This window comes from Colletes latitarsis, chromosome 1 (assembly GCF_051014445.1).
Source record: "Colletes latitarsis isolate SP2378_abdomen chromosome 1, iyColLati1, whole genome shotgun sequence".
In the NCBI taxonomy this organism is placed as follows: Eukaryota; Metazoa; Arthropoda; class Insecta; order Hymenoptera; family Colletidae; genus Colletes; species Colletes latitarsis.
This window is the reverse complement of record NC_135134.1, coordinates 43980680-43993835: the sequence shown is the minus strand read 5'-3', so window position 1 is coordinate 43993835 and position 13156 is coordinate 43980680. Positions and strand designations below refer to the sequence as shown.

At 40.4% G+C, this 13156-nt stretch overlaps 1 protein-coding gene across 4 annotated transcripts in view; it reads right to left on the bottom strand.

Moving 5' to 3' along the window:
- The window catches only part of LOC143342147 (protein daughterless-like), a 252889-nt gene that overhangs the window by 22851 nt on the left and 216882 nt on the right, over positions 1–13156 (bottom strand). For 3 of the 4 annotated variants that reach the window (XM_076765713.1, XM_076765723.1, XM_076765733.1), the window contains one exon: positions 5428–5512. In XM_076765713.1, the coding sequence (XP_076621828.1) occupies positions 5428–5512 (85 nt within the window). Of the gene's footprint in view, positions 1–5427; positions 5513–6492; positions 7195–13156 lie in introns of those variants that run through there. The other variant, XM_076765741.1, reaches the window with a different exon arrangement.

The following is a 13156-nucleotide window of genomic DNA, read 5'->3' as shown; positions in this document are numbered from 1 at the left end:
AATTTGCCTTTTTAATTTTGTGCCATTTATCATCGGGCAAGGAAAAATTTCAACCTAACATAGTCGAGATTTATTACATTCACACATTCACGAAACTAATTTTAACAAGATACATTAATACTGCCCGTGTAAAATAAATTTTAACTTGGACCTTACCGTGAAACCGATGTCAAATTAACTGATTTCTACGTGAAAAGTAATAGTATTTTCTTCGTGAAAAGCCGATCTATTAGCAAATCTTAAGTGTTTCAGTGAAATTTCATAATTTAACAAAAACTAAGCCCAGAGCCTAGGTTTAATAAATTCCAATATGAATCTGACACTTTCTATTAAAGCTTATTAAAATCATTTAGAATTAAAATTTCACGTAGTAAGACTACTTTCTTCATGACAATTATCTATTATTATCTGTTGCCAAGCTCTAGGTTCGATGAAACGTCAACCTAACATAATCGAGATTTAATAAACTCACTAACGAAACTAATTTTAACAGAACATAAGAGTACAATCTGACTCGAATAGATTTTAACTTGTTCCTGCCACTCTGTAAAATTTACGAAATTCAGTAAAACTAAAATTTCTCTAGATAAAACTCAGAATTCTTTTGCCCCGCGAGAAGGCGATCTACTTGAAAACTCCAACTGGCTGTTTGCGTCCGTAATTTCGTTAGCAGTCGACCCTAAAGCAACAAATAGTAACACGTGGTGTTCAGTGACCAAAGAATGTCGCGCACGTGCTCGATCAACGTACTCCGTCGAATCGAGTGAAAAGACACGTACCCACCGAACTTGGTTCGAATTGCCCGCCATTCGATATTATGGCCAATGACGTGGTAGGGAGGAACAGAAAACGTTCCGTTGAATTCCTCAAATACCATCCTCCGAAACTGGATTCCACGTTTAGTTGCCACCATTTCACCCCCGCGTAACATTTCGTCCAGCGAGAAAGGTAAGCTGGAGTCTCGCCAGACCGCCGATCTTCTACGTTCGAGCGGAACACCCGGTATCGAGGGCAATAGGCGGCACGACGCGGGCCATTATTTCAGTTGAAAACAACAGCAATAAGCTTCGGGAACGTATTTCTTGATACTTTTGCTTGATATAATTCCGCGCACGGGGTTTCCACCGACGAGCAGACTGAAACTAAGCCAAACTACTCGCCCGTTCCTACCCGACTACCCGGCATTCGATGTCTGATAAAACTTTTTCGCCCATCCTACGGTTCCCTCCGCCTCCTTTATAAGCTATTCCGCTCGCCTACCGGGTGTCACGAGCCGAGGAAACGCGTTTCGAGGTGCTGGCCAACGAGTCATCTTACCCTCTGATCTTTAATAACAACTTTACCCCGGAAACTTTACCGATCTTATTGATTTACCGTCTCGGTAATCCGTCCGACAAACTTCAGATACGCTTGTTCAATTTCCTGCTCGTTTCCACGATCCTCTTCCTACCCCTTCGAAACGTGACTCGAAAAATTCGACGACGAACAAACCGCCCGACGTTTCCCAAAAATCATTCCCACCTGCTATTTGCGAACGATAATTACGCTATTTTTGAAACGAGACCAGAATGATTGGAGATATTGGAAGTTTGAAGATGTTCGAATAAATATAGTGTCCTTGCTAAAATTTAATGAGATTGTATTTATACAGGGTGGTCTATGCAACTTGTGCATCTCTGTAACTTCCAAAATATGAGTTGCACTATAATAATAGCATAATTACGCTATTTTTAAGACGAGATCAGAATGACTGGAGATATTGAAAGTTCGAAAATGTTCGAATAAATATGAAGTGTCCTTCTAAAATTGAATGAGATTGTATTTATACAGGGTGGTCTATGCAACTAGTGCATCACTGTAACTTCCAAAGTATGGGTTGCACTATAATAATTTTTTATTCTGTATTCAACCGACTCTCGAATGGCATGATTAAATGTTGCACATTGTAGTTAAAAAAACTCAAGAAAAACAGCAAAAAATTAATTGTTGCCTTTCGTTCGAAACATTTTTTTATACAACATGTACTTCACAAGAAAAATTAAGACGAAAGTGTCAAATGACTCATCCCGTATAAATCCCAAGTTTCGCTATACAAAGTTAACAGATTCTACATGATCTATACGTCTGTAAGGTCTATTGTATGTCTATAGGTTCCCATCATCCCGAGAACTTAAATCTAAGAAAGGCCTCGCAAGAACTTGAACGTAGGTCTAACAGGTTCCAATCTACCTTCGAGCAGCCTGACCCAGTTTCTCCTGGATCTAAGATCTATTATGTCTAATCTGCGGTGGATCGAAGTTCTGCTCGGTTGAAAATTTGCTACGCACACACTTCTTGGTCGCAACTCTCGCTGAAACTAGAACTCGTTACGCCTATACTCGCGACAGATGGATTGCTAAACCCAGAAGGATTGCTAAACGTAGATAATCGAATAAACCTAAGGCTTATTAAGTCACGCGTCGAACCTAGGCGTCGGTAGTTTATAAAAGCCTTCTTTTGTTAGTTTTGAGTTGCGAGATGCGTCTGTAAATTTTCTGACGTCGTTCTCGAAAACACCGCGGCCAGTAAACAAACAGAACGCATCTCGCCAATCGCGAATATAACGTCAGCGGTGAAGAAGTCGGACGCGTGAAATAGCATCGCGACGTCGATTTCGCAACGCGATTAAACTATATCGCAGCAGGAGAGAGACAGTCGACAAATCGGTATAAAGTTTATTGTGCGTTGTGTGGCGCGCGTCAACGCAAACTTTCACGCGCGCAATTTCTTCCGTTCATTTTTCTTTTCTTTTTTTTCTTGTTTCTAGTAGCCGCTAGTTTCAGCGACCAGCTACGACGCACGGTCGCGCGCGCCGCCGCCGCCGTTCGCGAACAAATAACGAGAGATTGTTATTGTTTTTACGCGCGACAGGCAGAACGACGAATTTTACGAGCGCTCGGTAAACAGCTGAATATTACTGCGATCGTAAACTCCCTTTTATCGTTCGTTCGAATCGTTACGCGATTTCTAGCAGATATAGATCCACACGCACGCTCCAATACTAGAATCGGAACATCGTGCTGGTTGATCGCTAGATTGATCGATCCACCGGCACCGGCTAGATGTTACTTTTAGTTGCATCCGGTAACGAGCGGCCTAGATTTTCAACTTACGTTCGATTCCAGTTTAAGAGACGCAAGGGTACAGAGACTCGCTTTTGTTTCGAGTGTTTCGGATGGCTTAGGATCAAGGGGCAATAGCCAACGTTTCGTAATCCTTCGACAATTGGTCTATCGTTGTCACACTCTTCAACTTATTGTACATTCGTAATTTAACTTCTTGTAAATTCCATTGCACTTATTTAATTCATTTGATAGACTTATCATCAATGTATAACCCGTTCCATGTGTGAACGTCGCCTAACTTAGATTGAACTATTGCTTCAATCTTGAGACTATATGACTTATTCTACTTTGCAACTGTATCACCAACGTTGTCACACTCCTTTTCAACTTATTATACATTCGTAATTTAACGTTTTGTAAATTCCATTGCACTTATTTAACTCATTTGATAGACTCATCTGCAATGTATGACCCGTTCCCTGGGAAAAATTTTAACGGGAGATTCTAGAGGTCAAAATAAGACGAAAATCCAGAATACTAATTTGTTGATGCAGGCTCTGTTAAAAAGTTATTAACGTTTAAAGTTCCGCCCCTACTGAATTTTTTTCTAGAAAGGGAGTAGGATTTCGGGGGCAGGTCTATTCACCAAAAATTATTGTAATTGACCCCCGCAACCGAAAATAATTTTTCCAAAACGATTTGAAATTTTTTAATTTTGTCGAAAAATTTCACAACTCGAATTTTTTTCTCGAAAATAGGTAGGATTTCGACGGTATGTCTAATGACCAAAAATGATTCTAATTGACCCCCGCAACCGAAAATAATTTTTCCAGAACGATTTGAAATTTTTTTTTTTCGCCGAAAAATTTAGGCACCTACCGCCTGTCGATTTTTCTTAAAAATTCGTTTTTGATTTTTGATAATTTTATTTGACGCCCTACAGAAAAGTTGTCTAATACTTTTTTGTAGGTACCCATGAGCTCTACTTCAGAAAAAAGTTTCATTGAAATATATTCACAACTGTAGGAGTTATGGCTGTTTGAAAATTGGACCATTTTTATAGGGTTTTTCTCATTTTGCGGGGTCAAGGACCAACTTTTCGAGTATTTTTGCGATTTGTACACATCCTCCATCAAAATACACGTAGTTTGCTTTTTTAAACATTAAAATCGTCCAATCCGTTCAGAAGTTATGATGTTTTAAAGATTCGCATGAAAATTCGGGCAGACATTTCTGGCCAGAAATTATATTTTCGGTAAGGAATTTTTTTCTCGAAAGTGGGTAGGAATTCAGGGGTATGTCTATGGACAAAAAATGATTGTAATTCAGCCCCGCAACCGAAAATAATTTTTCCAGAACGATTTGAAATTTTTGAATTTAATTGTTAATAACTTTTTAACGAAGCCTCCATCAACAAATTGGTATTCTTGATTTTCATCTTGTTTTGGCCTCTAGAATCCCCCATTAAAATTTTTCACCCAGATACAACAGTGTCTCAACAAATTTAGAATAGGGGATGATAAGAAACCCAGGAGCATTAGTGATAGTGTTTTGCTAGATGATATTAACAAAAATTCCAAAATCGACTATAAAATGCTCGTAGCAAGTATTCGGATTAATGAAGAAACAATCTGCATCCATCTACACACAAACTAGGAAAAGTGTATACAGGGTGAGGCACAAATTAGTCCCCACGAATTACAGATAACCTAGCTGGAACTGTATCACCTATTCTACGATTGTCATGCATTCTAACTTGATTTCTATCATCTATTTAATCCTCAGCTATTTCCTACTTTAGCATGTATCATAGCAATCATCCTACTTTTAATCATGGCCTACCCTACGTTACAATATCGTCTATTCTAATTTTAGTTTAATATATCCATTTGATATTTGCTATTCTATATTTGACTGTTATCTATTCTATCCTAAGCTATCATCCCTCACAATTTATATTATATGACCTACCCAATCTTGGATTATCATCTATTTTATTTTAAACTATATAACCTATCCTTATACCTATAATAGAAACTAGTTTCAAACGAGCAGAAGTTTATATAAAAGACAATTAACACTAAATTTACAAGTATTATTTGTAACACTCGTCTCTATTGGAACCCGTACAGAGATATATTAGAACATGTCTTTTCTTTTTAATTAGCACCTGCATTCGTATCATCGCATTAATCAAATTCAACGTAAATTGCTAAAAAATAATATTTATGATTTCCGTAATTTTACGTGTAAAGTCTGAAACTTGTCAAATTGGTGGTTTTGATCAATCTAGTGACAAGAATCAAAGATTCTGTCAGCTTACCGATATAATAAGGGTCTGCGTAGAGGGCTGCAGCCTTGGGGGAGGTGTATCTCGGAGAGTCCTGGCCGAATTCGTCCGAGCCGTACTGTAACAAAGAAAAACGAGAACGTTATTAACGACGGAGTAATCGAGTAAGCTACTGGTTTAAGAGGTGAGACGACGATGAATGAAACGTATCCACAATTAAACGGCGCGATTCGCCTCGGAACAGAAGTCGTGGACTATTAACGCGCACATTACAATTGCAGTTTCAGAGCAACACGTTGCAACGACAGAGCGACTATCTGAATGACGTCAGTGTTTGTTGGAATGCCAACTATCGCCTTTACGACACGACGGAAATGTGTGTCGACGAATTGTATGTCACCATGTTTCCAGTAGTATAGTTTTCCAACCACCGACGTATATAAATTTTTATATATTTTCGAAATAGATTCACAAGAGACCGGTAAATAATGCACATCGACTTCGACGAAACTTTGTGTAATGATTTAGGTAGGCCAATCTAAGAATTTTGTCCTATGTTTTATAAATTCTTATATCCCAAAATGTTAATAAAGGAACGTAGATTTTAACACTATCCATAACATTGACTTTTACCAATTTGTTGGTGAAAGTGATGCCAGAAATTTATTGCAATTTTCGGTGCAGTTTCTTAAACATGTGCCATTTACCGAAAATTTGTGTTTTTCATTTGATTTTTGCAAGTTATGTACAGTATTATAGTACCTTCCAAACCTGCTAAACAATCTTTTTTCAATATTAACAATTGGTAGAAATTAGCAAAACAATTTTTATTCAACAGAAAAATCAAGGTAGCTTCAAATTTTTTTAAGAAAAATGTATAATTTTTGTGCATCGATTAATGCATCTTTGTATTCTCTTTAAAAAAAAGTGTTAGAGGTTTTATGTCGAAAATTGACTAGTTTAGAAACTATGATTTTTGTTCCAAATTCCCGTTTGCGCGGCACACTGTGCGTCGACGCGAAACAATGGGAACGGAAGCCAAGGAAGAGTGGGCGGACCGTTCGAAACCCAAAAATCCCTCGCGCTCTTCGCTCTTACCATTCTGTAACTGCCGTAGTCCGCAGGGTACGCAAACATATCGCCAGCGAACGCAGGAAACCGTCGAGAGGAAGTCAGATCGCGTCGTGGGACAACATAACCGGGGATCTACGGCCGGGGTTTGGCCACGGGGGTGGAAAGTGCCGCGGGAGGGGTGCCTCGCGGCAGCATACCCTCGTCCCAATTTCGCCGTGATATATGTTAAAATATTCCGCGCCGCTTCTCTTATCCAACCGACGAGAGCTCCTCCGTTACCGCCGCCACTGTGCCGAAAACTTTTGTCCGCGGTCACCTCCCCTCTGCTCCTCTGCCACCATCACTACCACCACTACCACCACCTGCTACCATCGACAACGAAAAGTGCCACGAAACGACAGGAACAACCAAGTTTCGACTAACGCGAGGACTATGGCCGACCGGGTTCGAATTTCACGGCTTCGTGGGAGCGTGAAAGAATCGCGTTACTTCGAACAACATGCGAGACCCGAGACCACCCTGTAGCGATCCCGATGAACTTTGGACTACATTCTTTTTAACTAATTTGCTCGATCGCTACTACCGTGCATCAAGTTTGTATATAGAGTCGATGATCGAATAGTAATACGGCTACGAGCACCTTGCTTTTCGAATAATGTAAACAGAGACACGGTAGACGAGAAGTACAACGATACTACTCCCACGAAGGGTGACGCGAGACTGCAAGCGGGTCTGGCTGCGCGCAGAGATGCCAGAAAGGCACCGAAGGTGCTCTCTCACACCATGTCAGATCACGCGTACGTGAACTCGTGGAGTTTCGGAAACCCGACAAAGGCAAAATGACGCATGCCCTCTTTCTCGATTCTCCGAAGTTGCCCGAAGTAATTTCGGACCGCCTCGTGAGAGTCGAGAGAGAAAGGCTCACACTTCCCTTCTCGCTCTTGAACAACTAATATCCGACCTACGTCAACAGGTCTCCACTGGCCTCTGCTGACCGCTGCTGACCATTCCTGGAATTTCTGACAACGTATAACGATTACTACTAACGTCTGCCAGCCTCCGCTGGACTCTGCTGACCGTTACTGACCACTCCTGATACTTCTGACAACGTATAACGATTACAACTTGCTACTGCCTGCCCCTGCTGGACTCTGCTTGCCACTGCTAACCTCTGCTGATCACAGCTGACCACCCCTGATGCTTCTGACAACGTATAACGATTACTACTTGTTACTGCTTGCCTCTGCATGCCACTGCTGGCCTCCGTTGGCCTCTGCTGACCGATGCTGACCACTGCTGACCACCGCTTATATTTCTGGCAATGTACAACGATTACTACTGGCTACTGCCAGCCTCTGCTGACCTCTGCCAGCATCACCCGACCTAAGCTGGCCTCTGCCAACATCTCCCGACGTCAGCTGACCATCGCTGACCACTGCTGACCGTTGCTGACAACTTGTGACATGATGTAATATAATATAATATGTTTATATGTATTAAAGTTTTGTATAATGTAAATCTATGGCAATAAATGATATAATTTCAAAGAATTCTATGTATTCTCATCATTTTTTACCCCTCTTTCCCTCTCCAAATTTCCCGCCGCCAGGAATTTCTGCGAATTCCTGGAAATGACGTCATTTCTAAGAATTCCTGAAAATTCTCGAATCCCTGAAACTTCTCGGAATCCCTGAAATTTCCAAGAAGTTTCAGGCAGCGGCTAAAATTCCGGCCTGAATTTTTCGGCAAAAAATTACGTAATATTACGTAAAATTATGTAATATTACGTAATATTACGTAATAGCTCTTTAAAATTTCTCCGGCCGGAATTTTTGCCGTTGCCTGAAGCTTCTTGGAAATTTCAGGGATTCCGAGAAGTTTCAGGGACGACGGTAAGTTCCAGGGATTCCGAGAATTTTCAGGAATTCTTAGAAATGACGTCATTTCCAGGAATTCGCAAAAATTCCTGGCGGCGGGAAATTTGAAATCTTTCCGGGGAACTTAGAAAATTTTAAAAGATTCGGAGTGTCTTATAACTAGGGGAATGATTTCGATAGGAAAAGAAGGGTAAAAATGATGAGAACACATAGAATTCTTTGAAATTATATCATTTATTGCCATAGATTTACATTATACAACACTTTAATACATATAAACATATTATATTATATTACATCGTGTCACAATTTATCAGCAACGGTCAGCAGCGTTCAGCGATGGTCAGCGATGGTCAGCTGACGTCGGGAGATGTTGGCAGAGGTCAGTAGAGGGTGGCAGAAGCCAGTAGTAATCGTTGTACGTTGCCAGAAATATAAGCGGTGGTCAGCAGAGGCCAGCTTAGGCCAGGGGACGCTGGCAGAGGTTAACAGAGGAAGGCAGGAGTCGTAGTAATCGTTGTACGTTGCCAGAAATATAAGCGGTGGTCAGCAGAGGCCAACAGTGGCAAGCAGAGATCACCAGGGGCGAATAGTAGCAAGTAGTAAGCGTTATATGTTGTCAGAAGCATCAGAGGTGGTCAGCAGTGGTCAGCAGAGACGAGCAGAGGCATGCAGTGCAAGCAGAGATCAGCAGGGGCGAACAGTAGCATGTAGTAATTGTTATACGATGTCAGAAGCATCAGGGGTGGTCAGCAGTGTTCAGCAGAGGCCAGCAAAGGCATGCACAGGCAAGCAGAAACCTGCAAAGGCAAGCAGAGACTTGTAGAGGCATGCAGTAGTAAGTATTAATCGTTATACATTATCAGAAATACCTGCAGTGATCAGTAGCGTTCGGCAGAGGCCAGGAAAGTTCAGTAGAGACAAGCACACGCTGACAGAGATCAGCAAAGACCAACAGAGGTTAGCAGAAGTCAGTAATAATCGTTATAGGTTGTCAGAAATATAAGCGATAGTCAGCAGAGTCCAGCAGAGGCAAGCAGTAATCAGAAGCACTCAGTAACAGTCGCTGTATGGTGTCAAAAGTTGTCGGGAGTTCTGCACTTTTGTCAGCACTGGTCATCAGAGGTCATCAGAGGCAAATAGAAACCAGGAGTAATTTGCAAAGTTCAGTAATGAACTCTAGGAAAGGCAAGTAAAAATACCTGGGCAGTCGGATTTCAGTTGTTCAAGAGCGAGAAGGCAAATGTGAGCCTTTCTCTCTCGACTCCCACGAGGCGGTCTGAAATTACTTCGGGCAGCTTCGGAATAATCGAGAAAGAGGGCATGTGTCAGTTTGCCTTTGTCGACTTTCCGAAACTTTACGAGCTCACGTACGCGTGATCTGGTATGTGTGAGTAGGGCACCGGGTGCTGAATCATCTCTAGCTGCGGGACGAAACGCGACGATTGACGATTGACCGACCGAGTAGTGGGGGTCGGCGGGAACCAATGGAGGAACGGTTTGCTACTGAGAGGCTAAGTTGTGTCTAGATCTGTCCTCTCGATAGCCTGAGCGCTGAGATGGGTAAAATTCTTATCTAGATACACGTTTCGAATAACGAATTAAACACACTTTTTCGACGATCATACCCATATACACCTGGGTCTCTTTTTGAGAAAATATTGGTGTACGTATACCGTGCGAAAGAATGTGCGGAAGATCACAGTGTGATTCAAAAATTCTATTACAAATTTCATCTATGTATCTATCATTTATCACAATTCAATCTATCATAACTTCCTCGATTTTTCACTAAATCTTGTGATTCTAATGTTTTGTTCTCCCGTTTCTTTTTACTTTATGTAACATAATCGTATGCCATGTATTTTATTACCGTATGATACCTCATCGTTCCTTCAACAGCAAGAATGTACATGATTAAAGTTATTAAAAGTTGAACATAGAAACCTTTTCTTTTCATTGTATACAAATTCTCGACAAAATAGATAATAACTGTTTTTGACATATCGCACATACAATTGGACTATGTATATTTTTTATTAATATATTGCTTTTTCAGTAATAGCACTTCCTTTACTCTAAAAGGATAACTAGTAGAAGAATCCTGTACATCCAACTCCAGATAATAAAATTTCTATTTTCAAATATTACATCCTATACGCAACAAATATTAGAAAATAACTAATAACAGTACTATCTTTTGGATACACGGAATCTCAAAACACGTGTCCTTCGCTGAAGGGTTAAAGGGAACGGTGCACGAAAAGATGACACGAAATCTAATCCCAAGAACAAAAGATCTTGGAGAATGTTTACGGTGCATCCGTATATGGCGAAAGAGGAACGGGGTACATAATTGTAGGCGATAAAAGCGTCGAGTTTATCGCAGCGGCAGTCGATAATGGGCTTACAAATACGAACGTCTGTCCCGAGGTGGGGGTATGAGAAAAAAACCGCTGCTAATCACGCGATAAACGCCCGGTCTCTGGACCTATTAATTTAAATGAATTGCTTTGACATGGGTGGCTCCGATACGCACGCTCGTTCAATTTCATCTCCTCCCATTTTCGAGTCTTCGACCTCGATTTCGAGTTTCGTTTACACTGCAGATTTGGGGCAGTCACGATCGTCGATCGATAGGCCAACAGTACCTGATTTAGACTGTGATATCTAGGTTGCAATCGACTATGAAATACTGAATTTATATTACGGAACATCTGAGTTTTATTAGACCTATTTGAAATTATACTGACTAGACAATGCCCCCTAAACAGGAATTAGACCCAAATAGTAAGATATTTAAGTTTCAAAATACCTGGACTGTGACGTATCTAGATACTGTTGCACCAAATCCACAACGTATCTAAATTGCACTAGGTCAAAACAATGAGATATCTAGGTTATAGGAGAACAGTATTGAGAGATACCTAGGTCGTACTAGATCTAGACTCCAAGGTACTTAAGTTTTACTAGACTTGTATTAGATCTAGTTCATGACATACCTAGATTATACTATTTAGATAGAAAGATCATTTATTGTATGATGTGATACTGTGATCTCCAAGAGTATTAAACTAAATACTGAGTAGGAACGAAAGTGAGTACAAGAAGACAGCTCTGCTAAAACAAAAAGGACTGTAGTGTATCTAGGTACTACTAGATCTAATCTACGTGGTATTTAAGTTACACTACATTAAAATAACGAAATATGTACCTAGATATCGAGAAGCCTAGGAAGGCTGATACGTAGGTTATGATATTCCTAGACTACGAAGAAGCTAAGTTACGAGAGATCTAGACCAAGAAGTCTCAAAATTATAGTCTACTAGACCGGTTAACACGTTGACTACTATGGTTCTTACTGGTGACCGACACTGTGAACTTACAACATGTTGCAACATTGTTTACAATGGAAGAAGTCTAATAATCGTGAAACTATAAATTACACTACTTTAATCAGGAACGCTGTAAAAATAGGTATACCATGAAATTATTGAATATTTTTATGTTTGACACTATAATTTGTACAAATGTCGAGGATAGTCTTAGATATGGGCAATTGGTACGATAGCCCACGTGTTAACCCTTTCGCACTCGTATGTCGTCATATAGTCGCCATCCTACATTTTATTATTATACATATATTTACATTAGTATTTCATTCTAGAGATGTGTGTATATGTAAAATAAAATAAATAAAAGATAAAAGATCTTTCCTCTTTTGTTCTGGCTAATTGGTTTTGTTTACAAAAAAAAATAAAAAATTGTGTTTTCGAGGGGAATATTGGAAATACATTTCATACATTCATAAAGGCTGGTAATAAAAAATATACCCAAGCCTCATATTTTGCGTAGTATAGTATTATTTTAGCCTTCAGTATTCCCGTGTGCTCTATGTGTTCCCTCCAATTTAAAAGTTAGTTTTATTTAGTTTTTAAACATTCTGAAAAATCAAAATTTATATACACATATTATGTTCACTGTTCAAGAGGGGGTGAGATGCAGATTAAATTTGTGTAGTTTTCTAATTTTTTCTTCTAAACCGACAAGTTAAATATGTTTTCATTTTGATCGCGTACGAAAGAAAATTCCGAGTTGATTGGTTCTCAAATATAAATACGAGTGCAAGGGGTTAATAGGTATACTTGAAACGATGCGATCGATCTAACTGATCGGTAAGAAGACGCAAAATCGTCCCTCTATATTTTCAAAAATTGACATAGATCCCTATATCTTTCCAGAGGGAACGACGCGCGTCTGCCACTAACGTCCTCGATCTCGATGGACGAAATCTATCCAGGGAAGCGACGATGGGCGCAAGAAAGCAAAGTCGACTCGGGTCCCAGGCTCGAGGAGGCACCGCGTGGCCAATAATTCACGTTTTATATCCCCGCCGCAGTGTTGGGAGAAGGACACGCAATAATAAAAATGTCCGGCGGCCGGCAGGGCGGATCAGAAATCTTAATATGTCCCGGTGGATGTCCACGGTGGCGAGAGAGTCAGCGATTTCCAGCCAATATAAATGTCCTACATTGATTTAGTTCTCTTTTTCCACGGCTTGCGGCCGACGACGAGCGGGAAAAGGAGAGAAAAATGGATGGAAATATCTCTGTCAGGGAAATTAGCTTCCTTCAGGTTTTGAAATAGGACAGAAGGGTCGGCTACGAGCGGAGCAACGCGTGTTAACGTGACGTCTTCGGAAAATTGTCCACGTGATGTCAGTTTCACGTTCTCATGCCGGCTGTTTTGTCGTCTTGCAACTTATTTCTTTCACGGTTTCCTCTTGGATCCGTTCACTTACGTCACTGTTC